We start from the raw sequence: 10,517 nt of genomic DNA, 5'->3' as shown, positions 1-10,517 counted from the left end.
GCGAGGGCAGAGAACAATAGGACCTCTACAGGAAGGGGGAGGTAGCCCTTGGGGGGGCGGGGAGAAGGACCTGGAACTCTCCCGATGTACGTTTGCCATGAGCGTTAGCCCATGCTACTGACAAAATGCTAACAAACACCCACAGATACCGGCTGGGCTCGGAAGCCCGTTTCACTCCTCGCGAAGCGTGCCCTTTGGCGACTCGAGTCGGACAGATATGCGCTAACAACGCCCTGCCCTCTTCGACCTCGGTACACAGCTCCCAGGCTACTATCAAGAGAAGGACCCCCGGCACATGGCCTACCCTGTGCTCGAGATTCTCCGAGCGGAAGCGTGGGAGAAGTTTGTTGCGATGGAGATGTTTCTTTGTTAAGGTAAACGGCGCTCGGCGTTCGGCTCCAACCCTTTTTTTTTGGCTTTGCCATCTAACAAATTCGCAGACCGCAGATTTCTTATACATCATTCCTACGATCCAGCATCTTCGCAACGTAAAGCTTACCTTGACATACTGTGAGCTTCCGGAGAATGAACAGCAGTCCATAATCTGGACGCCTCGCCAGAAGTGGAAGCACGATCCCGATACCGACGGCCCCCGCGGGTTTGCGCCGAGCAACAAACATTACGTCAATGGCGAACTCGTCTCCGAAGGTAGATCGAACCTAAGGGAGGCTAGCACATCGCCTTTCCCGAGACAGCGGATTGCCCGCCGCGGCCTTGTCGCAGTTCTCCGCGAGAATCTGGCCTTCACCAGGGTCACGGAAGAGCAACGCAGCTACGACGAGCCGATGGTTGATGTCGAATCGTCAGTGCTGCCTAACGGGGTGCACACATCTCCCACGGCCGCTCGCGTGCAAGAACACAACAACGGGATCACCCGTACACAGTGACATCCTCCTCGACCTCAAACGGAAACGCCCAGGAATGCCTCATGGCCTAATCTGGTGCTCGGAAGGATAGGGTCTTCTTCGGAAGCCACCAATGCCCATCCACCCCCACAAGATTCGTTGCGCTTTCAAAGTACAAAATCGGCGTTGCGGCTGGCTGGGGACGTTGATTCGGATCACTGACGTTGATTCGGATCAATGGCGCAGTGACTTCAATTTATTAGCGAATCCTACCAAAATGAAAGTCCTGTTTGTATTTTACCAGCCCCACCTACCGCACCCCTTTTCTTCAGGCAATTTTTCAGCATTCATTTTCTACTGCATTTTCGATTCCGCAATGGGTTTCCGTCACCATTCGACCTCGAAGAACACCTTTCGCCACGAGTCACTTATCACCCAACATCTCTCGGATTACACTTCTCCGGTACTACACATCCTTGGTACACAATGAAAGCGACGGCGCGCGGTGGCTCACCAAGATTGTCGTTTACCCTTCGTTGTTAGTCTCGAGCCCCAACTACACAGGGCCGAGACACCATCATCACGAAACAACTGAACCTGGATTCTTGTTGAGTTTGATTAGGAACTACGCAAAGGGAATCCCCACGGTTGTGCTGAGACAGAGGTACGCCTGCGAATTTCCCAACTGGACCGCAGCAACAGGTTCAACAGGGTCTTGATTACCCGCCTTATCGCCCCCCTTCTATGGGGCTTCGCCACCATCATACCCAGGCCCGGGTTCAAGGTACAATTGCGTACCTCCGGGCCAACCGTATCCCATAGTTCGAGGTCGATACCTGCCGATTCCGCGGTATGAGCAAAACTTCCGGCTAGCGCGCGTTACCATCTTCATCGACACGCTTCCCAAGGGCGCGCTCATGATGCATTCAACCATCACACCAAAAACATAAAGACCAAGCCGCCAAAGCGGCAACCACCAAAAGAACGATTTAGCTGTTTTGGAACGCTTTGTCGAAACGAACGGCTTTAACGGCCAGTCAATTCCATACGTTGGGCTTCCTACAGCTACAGGCCTCGGCCTTGAAGTTTCCGAAGCCACTGCATTGTCGGGGCGCAGTTGGACACAACTTCAAGTTACCGCGTGCTTGGTGTTACAGTCTGACGGTCATTCCCGACCGTCAGGGCACCGTGCCGCAGGCGGCCGTTCCTGACCGCCCCTGGGTCCAAGAGAGACTATGAAGACGCCGAGCGAGGCTGGCATCACCACCACGAGATCTTGCCAACCCTATGCCAGATCTTTGAAGGCGACGGTGGCGCCGGGCCACGTTCACGAGCTCGCGTCCCACCAGTATGGCTGCCGCGTTGAGCAAAGGGTGTGAGGTACTAAAGACTTCACCCCGATTACTGAGACAGAAGATTGTTTAGAATTAGATAGAGGAATGATTGGCCATTAGTTTGCAATTTGAATCATCAAATTGAATCATCAAATTTGGGTCTATTTTACTAGTGTTGTTGGTTATGGAAGTTTGGTGTGGTCGGTTTGTGAGTCTCAACTACGACAAGACCCTCACCACGACTGCGGCAAAGCCATTACTCCACCTCCACCGGGGTTACAAACTGCAGTCAGCCAAACCAACTACAATAACCAGAGCCAAACGAGTACCAAAATCAGTAATTTATTGAACTGTCCCCCGTTTCCAGGCACAGCTGCAGCCGCTAGACATACCGTAGGCCAAGTGCAAAAGCCGGGTCCTGAATATTCTGATCTGGCCAGGACTCGATCGAATCTTCTCAGGGCCAGATTGGTGTTTCGGGAGTTCTCATACGCCTCCCATTGACAATTGACATCAAATTGCGGGGCAGCCGTTTGCCCCTGGCCCGCCCTCAGATACTTGGAATTTCGCCCCACCATCAAAATTCCCACTCTTGCACTTCGAACAACTCGACAACACCATCCCACCCGCTTGTTTCCATCACCGCCTCCCAGCGCAACGAGAGCTTTTTGAAGGGCAATACTAGCAAAATACCGCAATCATGTCGACCACAGTGGAGAAGGTATGTTTAACCTGTCCACCCCACTCTGAGAGATCATTCGACGCCGGAGAACTGACGAGCAATGCAATAATAGATCAAGGAGATCGAGACCGAAGTACGTCTACCCGCCCCCCATGCCGACTCACGATAACCCGAATTCTAACCGCCCCCTCTCTCCCCACCCTCAACAGATGGCTCGGACTCAAAAAAACAAAGCCACTTCGTACCACATCGGCCAACTCAAAGCCAAACTCGCCAAGCTCAAGCGCGAACTCCTCACCCCGTCGAGCGGCGGCGGCGGCGGCGGTGCGGGGTTCGACGTTGCCCGCACGGGCGTCGCCAGTGTTGGCTTCATCGGCTTCCCCTCCGTCGGAAAGAGCACCCTCATGAGCCGTCTGACCGGCCAGCACTCCGAGGCCGCCGCCTACGAGTTCACCACCCTGACCAGCGTGCCGGGCCAGGTCATGTACAACGGCGCCCCGCTGCAGATGATCGATCTGCCCGGTATTATTGAGGGCGCCAAGGATGGTCGTGGCCGTGGCCGGCAGGTCATTGCCGTTGCCAAGACGTGCCATCTGATCTTTATTGTGCTGGACGTCAACAAGCCGTTGACGGATAAGAGGGTTATCGAGGCTGAGCTGGAGGGGTTTGGTATCCGGATTAACAAGGGGCCGCCGAACATCACGTTCAAGAAGAAGGATAAGGGCGGGCTGAACATCACCAGCACGGTGCCCCTGACGCACATCGACCATGACGAGATCAGGGCGGTCATGAGCGAGTGAGTGGACCCTTTGCCGGCGACTGGGTGAGTGGGTTGATGTTGACAAAATGGCAGGTACAAGATCAGCTCGGCAGATATTGCCATTCGCTGCGACGCCACCATCGACGACCTGATTGACATCCTTGAGGCGAAAAGCCGAAGCTACATCCCGGTTATCTACGTGCTCAACAAGATCGACAGCATCAGCATCGAGGAGCTCGACCTGCTTTACCGCATCCCCAACTCGGTACCCATCAGCTCGGAGCACGGGTGGAACGTTGACGAGTTGATGGAGGCCATGTGGGAGAAGTTGAATCTTGTCCGGGTGTACACCAAGCCCAAGGGCAAGATGCCCGACTACTCGTCGCCGGTAGTGTTGCGCTCAAACAAGTGCACGGTCGAGGACTTCGTAAGCCCCATTTCCCCAACCCCTGAATGAAGCCGGAAAGTTAATGCCCTGCAGTGTAACTCCATTCATAAGACCATCGTCGAACAGTTCAAGTCGGCTGTCGTTTACGGCAAGTCGGTCAAGCACCAACCCCAACGAGTTGGTCTTGCCCACGAGTTGGCGGATGAGGATATCGGTATGTGATCACAATGGTGGTAATTCAGGTGGGGGAAGGAACCGAATACTAATCGCGTTACTTTAGTCACAATCGTCAAGCGCTAAGATGTTGCTCTTGAACGGCGAGTATCACAGTTGGTCGGGTCAAGGAGTGCCGCGTGCGACACCATGACTGGGCAAGCTCAGCCAACCTACAAGACGCCGAGCCCCGTACCTGATGAACAAGGCTGGCGGGCGGCAGTCGGGTATGACGAGCCGTGCCAGCCGCCGGTACACCTTGAAGGGGTGGTTCCCTTCTCGCCTGCACCACTGTGGGCTGGCTGACGGCGGGTTCTGGGGGATAACCCCTATTGATGGTTGGGCCCCTCGTGTCTCAAGCGTTCAAGCGGGGGCGGCTATAGAGTCTATGGGAAGGGGATTAGGCGCTGAGGACGGAGACACAAAAGTTGGAAGTTTATGATGGACGCCCGCCATGATACCATTTTCTATTCCACGTATGGCATGACGATACTTGGGCATATACCGGTTATATAGGATTAACTGAGAATGGGCACGTTTACGATACTCCAAAGTCCCGCTGAATAAAGCACCCGGTCTTTCTCACACGACATTCCGCAGCGTTCTCTTGGAAGCGGAATGCCCATTGTCACCACTTATATACCCCCTCTACGCGATCCATCCGAGACATGCCACCATTGCCATGACGTACTCATCTTTTCTTGTCTTACTCAAATTCATCCTTCGTTGGCAGATCAATGGAGTGCTCATAAACTTACCCAAACTCCCATAGCCCAAACCAAACCAACAACCCACCTAGTAACCCCCTCCTCTTTACGCTCCGCCACGCAACACAACACCCACTACAACAGTACCATGCGTGCCAGCCAACACCGCAACAACAACCCCAAAAGGGAAACTCCCAACTCCCCATCTACCGGCAGCCGGGGGGCAGCAGGAAGGGAAGGAGGGCGGATCACACCGGTTGTTACACGCAAGGCTGAACCGGGGGGGGGCGGGGGGGGGGGGAGGAGGAAGGCTCCTGTGTACATACATCCGCTACAGAAGCAGCAGCGGCAGAGGCAGAGGCAGAGCAGGGAAGACAGGTAGGCAGGCAGGCAGCGGAGAAGGGAGACAGAGGCAGAGAAGGCCGGCGCTTAAAAAAAAATAACACCAACGCATGTATAGCCATGCATTCTACATAGTACACAGCAGAAAACCGCACTTTTAACCCACACCCACCACCAACACACCGGCTTCGGCTTCGGCTTTTGGCCTCCCCCCCGCCCCTCCCACTGGACTGCCCTGGGCTGGGCTGGGTCTGGGCCTGGGCTTGGTTTGGTTGGGGCCGGGTCTGAGTCGGTCGGGCTTGGAGATATGCGGCCGTGTTTCAGTCCCGCCAACCCGAGAGAGAGAGAGAGAGAGAGAGAGAGAGCCAAAAAAAAAGGCGTTACCGGTACTTGGGGTAGTTTGGGCATGTACATAGGTAGTTATCTGTTACTGGCTGCCTGCTGTGTCGGGTGGGTGCGCGATCGGGGGCTGGCTCTCTCTCGGGGCGTACACGGGTTGATTCAGTGATCCATGGGGCGATAGGTCCGCCGAGAGAGAGTAAGAGAGACATACATGCATACCTATATCATCAGTCAGCGGTCCCGAGCTCGGTCCCGTTGCGTGTAAGTGGTCGGTTGGGTTGTGTGGGTTTGACATAGGTGAAGCAGCGGGGTGTTGGATAGGTCGATCGGCGATAAGCCAGACGCGGATGCGGCGCAATGCAATGCAAATGACATATGGCTTTTTTTACTGGTAACGTGCTATGTGAAACAAACCCCAAAATGCTGGGATCGCGGAAGAGGACACCATGGTGTTGACAAATCGGTCAGGCTTTGCATGGCGCTGATCCGGAGGTGAGACGGCATTCCAAGATTGGGTAGCAATAAGGAGAGAATTGGCCCTTGCATCCTGCATGCTGCGGGAGCACAAGAGGTCGGTTCCGATGAGAGTTCAGATGAAATGCATTGGGAGGAGGAGGGCGGGGGGTAGTAGCCTCATCAGCCCTTCTCACACAGACATTCATGCGCAAGATGGGGAGCAGCATTGTGAAATCCGGGTAGCGAGCGGGATGATCTGCACGGCCTCGAATTGCCCAAGCACGTTTCTCGCCAGGTCTTCGCGGGTTTCTCAATACGGAATGCCTGGGGAGCTCGGTGCCTGTGCCGCTCCTCTTGGCCGCACACCAGCCGGTTTGGTGTGGTGTCAGTCAAATCTTTGCAGTCACCTTGTGCTTTGCCGCCGAGTCCCCTCACTAAGGGGGCCAAAAACAGGTGGGGGGAGAGGGTAGCTAGTTGGCGTAGTTATTCAGGGTTCTCCAGTATCTTATGCTGGAACACGCCATCAAACGGCCAACAGAGGTCATCGCGGCCGGCAGTCACTGTGGTATCAATCCGGATCAGGAGGTCGGGGGCTGAGGGCGAGAGGCCGAAGATTCGGCCGAAGCTGGGCGTCACCCATGCTCTCTGCCACTGGCGGGAGTCAGTTGGGAGCGACTGCGGCGGCTATTGGCGATGAGCGTGTAGCCGCAGCTCGAACGCCAGAGGGCTGCATCTCTGTTGGTTCCAGGTTGTGTCTCTTGACCAGCCGCGGCCGTCAGCGGCGGATGATATCAACAGTTGCGGAGTTGGCCCGGGGAAGGAAGCCGTCGAAAGCTGGTGCCAAGTTTGTCTGGTCTTGGAGGCGAAGTTGAGACGGACCGGGCCCTCATCGCCAGAGCCCCTGACATGATGCAACCTCATGATGCCCTCCGCGTCGTTGCTAAAGCCCAGAAGGGCAAGCAGGGGGCTCCGAACTGGGAACGAACCGCGCAAACGCTGCGGCCCAGACGGCCATCGGTGGGGTAGATGGTCAAGAAAAGTCACAAAGTCTCAACCAACAAACCGAGAAGGGTCGTGGGGATCCACATTCAAGGACGGTGATGATTGATGAGCGCCAGTCTGACGGGCGTGACGGGCGTGACGGCACTGACGGCAGTGATGGGGCAGAAAAGAGAAAACGGTCGGGAGATCAAGCAAGATCTCGCCCTGATGGTGGATCGGGCGTGGTGTCTTTGCGGGGCTCGGTAGCTGATCGCCGAGTGGACTTGCTCCACCTTCTTTGCCGGCTGCTGACTGGGAGATTTGTCGTCAAAGCTTGATAAATTTTGATGATGCCGATGGAGTCGTGGAGTCGTGGAGTCGTGGTGGTTTTGGATTTATCCTCCGATGCACCGATGCGCTGATGCACCGATGCACCGATGCACCGATGGTCAATTGACCTTTGATTAATTAACTGCCAAACTGCCCGAGTTTGTTTGGGCCATGTGGATGATGAACTGATGGACCCGGTTCCTGGTTGAGCCGGACTGAGAGAGTCTGTGTGCCTCGGTGACAAACATCGTCTCTGACAACAACAAACATCTCCGAACCACGCTTCAAGCTGAACAAATAAAGCTGCTCCCCGGGCCGCATTCCCAGCTGAAACCCGGCAATGTCGTGAATCCGTCGCCTACCTGCCTGCCTGCGTCAATATCTCGATCTGTGGAATCCTGCCGCGCGAGCCATCTGTGCCATCCTCCCCATCCACGCACGCTCCTAAGTCAGTCCCTCCCTCCACATCTTGGCCAAGCTGTCGAGAAAATCAATTACGAAGCAGCTTAGCCAGTGGGATGCCAGGCCGGCACCTGCTTGCTTGGGCCCCTGTGTCTTAGAGAACCACCATTTTCTGCCCAATGGTGGGGGCAGGAGCTCGGAAATTATGTCCAATGACGGGCTCAGGCTGGCTTTCTTCATCGCCGTTGGATGGTCTCGGACACGGTCCGCAAGCAACCCTCCCCGGGAAGTTGGTGTTGAGAAGAGAGGCACGCACGCACCGCAACACCCTGGTTCCCTGGAGGCAATTGCAACCTAGATCGCATCCCCTGTCAAAGATGACCGCCCCCCAAGATTGCATCGTCCGTCACGTTGTCGCGACCGTTTTGTCAGATCTTTTTGAGGGTCCTTCTGGATCATCGTATCTTGGCGTGGCTTGATTGCTAACTAGGGAATGAACTTATTCAGACAGACAGACGCACCTTTGTCACACCTTGGGAGTCGCGGCTGCGCTGATGATGCACTTACTAACCAATTCGGAGAGCTGGGAACTGGGCAGGGCAGGGCAGGGCAAGGTCAGGTCCGGTGTGGTGCGGTTTCATGCAACCATGTCTCTGTTCGATGCGAACCCGGCGTTAGGCCAATTGGGTCGGCAATCAGAAAATATGCGTTTCCCTGTGTCAGCCGTTCGAGAACTGATAAAAAGAAAAAGGTGTGCGGCGGGTCGAGCGGTTCCTCTGCCGAGCCGCGGGATTACGGATTAACCATCGACAATTGACTATCGAGCCGGTTTAAGCGATCCTCACCTTAACTAACTTGAAGAGTGTCCGGCAGGCCACGGCTGAGCTCCCAGGGGCGCTGGTTCCAATTGGTTTCGGGATTCTTTCGTGTGATTGCGGGCCGACGCGGATGAGCAGCTCTGTGGGCTTCCCATCACCAACACTCGATAAACGCGGTCGATCGCATGGGCGCCATGCCATGCCGCTGCCAAAAACGGCCCGCGAGACAGACGCTTTCCCCAGAAGAAGGCCGCAGGGCAGGCCCGTTATGCGGCCGGGCAGTCCTTGCACCAGACGCATCCTTGTGGGGTCCCCCGGGTACCTGGGCGGACCTGCCCGAACTTGATGGCAAGCGCGGCCCCACCGAACCTGAACTGATGAAGATGGAGCTCGAGGTTTTTTCACTCAGCTTGTTTCATTCTACAACCAAATCGAGGAGGGCAGCCTCAACTTCAAGGTTAGTTTGATAAGTGATGGCCCTTCTTTCACGAAACAGCATCGATTCCCCCCGCCCACCCCAACACTATCGGCAACCAATTCGGAATTATTGAAGGATCTTCGAAAGTGCAGACCGCCGCCGAGACCTAAAGTGCTGCTGTGGGGAGCGTGTCGCTGCCATGGAAAGGTACTCGGAATAATGCGGATTTGCAGTTCTGCAGCTACCCGTCGCTGCCGAACGTGGATGGGCTCAGTACCTGGTGGGCGGTGCAGTGCCGCATTTAACAGGTTGTGTTCACGGCAGCCGCGAGGGGCGACCACCGTGTGTGTAAGTGGTAGTGCAGGCGGGAAGGTGTGCGATGGGTGGGCCGGGCCTGCGACTGCCATTTTTGGCCTTCACATTTATTGCCCGGAAGCTCCGAAGATGAGCCTGATGAAAGCAGCCGCGAACTTAAATCCCTCTTTTTTGATAACGTCTATGGAAAGACGGGATGGTGAGGGAATGGGACCGGGGCATGGTATGTACAGGACTGGGCTACGAATAATGTGGAACGAATTTGCCAGTCAGCTCCCGCGTTTCGACAGAGCTTGCGAATAACGGCGCCAGAAAAGCCTCAACGTTGCTTTTTGCCCCGTCGAGACAAGCCGGGGACGGCACGTACCGTTTTCGACCTTGGGAGACCCATCGAGGAGCACTTGGCACACAGTCCGGGATCTTGCTCGACACTAATACTCCGGGATCACTGACTGACCTGACCACGGGCAGGGCCCGCGCACCGCACTCCACGGCTGCTGCTGCCCAGCCCAGCAACGTGAAAGTGAGGGACTGGACGTCACGGGCTGCTCCTTCCACGCTAGCACAGCGTGCTCTTTCCATTCAAGCCCACTAGCAGCCTGGCTCGGAGTCTCGGAGGTTCTCATCGTAGTTTTCTCTCGCCTTTTTTGGAAGCCCCGGCCCACTCCAAGTGCAAGTGCGTTCCCCTTCATCCACCAGAGCTCTTGGACTGTGCAGTCATCAGCGCAGTTGCTGCCTCCTCTTTTCAGACAGACCCCTGCTCTCCATCCACACTGGCTCAACTGGCTCGAGTGGCTCCTTCCTGGCTGGCCCGACCTACCTGGTTGTCCCACCCCCGGCTCCCGCACGCCTCTTGATTTTCTTTCCTGGACGCCCCCCACCCACCTCACACCCTCCCGTTCCGCTGCTGGCCCCGGGCAGTCTGGCAGTCCAATGCTTGCGACCTGTGCCCTCCCACGGCCAGGACCCTGGAACCCCTGCCGGGAGATGCACACACACTGCATTCAGCAGGCCGTCTTCCCTGACATACATATGCCGCTCGGGGCAGGTTCTCCTCCACCAAATGCATGCCCTGCCTGCCCTGCTCTCCTCCATGCACGTCTGACTTATCTCGTACCAGACCAGCAACCCCAGAGGTCGAACTGCATCTGCGGCGCCAGCGTTGCAGCCCTCTGCCGTTCTGT

The 10,517-nt window shown here is 56.1% G+C and overlaps 4 protein-coding genes across 4 annotated transcripts in view; 3 read left to right on the top strand and 1 right to left on the bottom strand.

The window, feature by feature from the left end:
• CHGG_02894 (uncharacterized protein) overlaps window positions 1–887 on the top strand; it is a gene marked incomplete at both ends in the record, with an annotated part of 2,097 nt that extends 1,210 nt beyond the window's left edge. Inside the window, one exon of the mRNA XM_001229409.1 lies at window positions 441–887. Within this exon, the coding sequence (XP_001229410.1) occupies window positions 441–887 (447 nt within the window). The remainder of the gene's footprint in view (window positions 1–440) is intronic.
• A 2,183-nt stretch (window positions 888–3,070) lies between these two features.
• CHGG_02893 (uncharacterized protein) lies at window positions 3,071–4,231 on the top strand (the record flags this gene model as incomplete). Its single annotated transcript, XM_001229408.1, has 3 exons — window positions 3,071–3,657; window positions 3,715–4,048; window positions 4,103–4,231. The coding sequence occupies 3 exons, from the start codon at window positions 3,071–3,073 to the stop codon at window positions 4,229–4,231; spliced, it is 1,050 nt and encodes a 349-aa protein (XP_001229409.1).
• Window positions 4,232–6,753: 2,522 nt separating this feature from the next.
• Window positions 6,754–7,084, bottom strand: CHGG_02892 (uncharacterized protein; the record flags this gene model as incomplete). Its single annotated transcript, XM_001229407.1, has 2 exons — window positions 6,754–7,009; window positions 7,065–7,084. 2 exons carry the CDS (start codon window positions 7,082–7,084, stop codon window positions 6,754–6,756), a joined length of 276 nt encoding a protein of 91 aa, XP_001229408.1.
• A 1,710-nt stretch (window positions 7,085–8,794) lies between these two features.
• CHGG_02891 (uncharacterized protein) lies at window positions 8,795–9,928 on the top strand (the record flags this gene model as incomplete). Its single annotated transcript, XM_001229406.1, has 2 exons — window positions 8,795–9,057; window positions 9,805–9,928. 2 exons carry the CDS (start codon window positions 8,795–8,797, stop codon window positions 9,926–9,928), a joined length of 387 nt encoding a protein of 128 aa, XP_001229407.1.
• Between the last annotated feature and the right edge of the window lie 589 nt (window positions 9,929–10,517).

This window comes from Chaetomium globosum, genomic scaffold (genome assembly GCF_000143365.1).
Source record: "Chaetomium globosum CBS 148.51 scaffold_2 genomic scaffold, whole genome shotgun sequence".
NCBI classification, from domain to species: domain Eukaryota; kingdom Fungi; phylum Ascomycota; class Sordariomycetes; order Sordariales; family Chaetomiaceae; genus Chaetomium; species Chaetomium globosum.
Note: the sequence above shows the minus strand (reverse complement) of the source record. Positions and strands in the feature narration are given on the sequence as shown.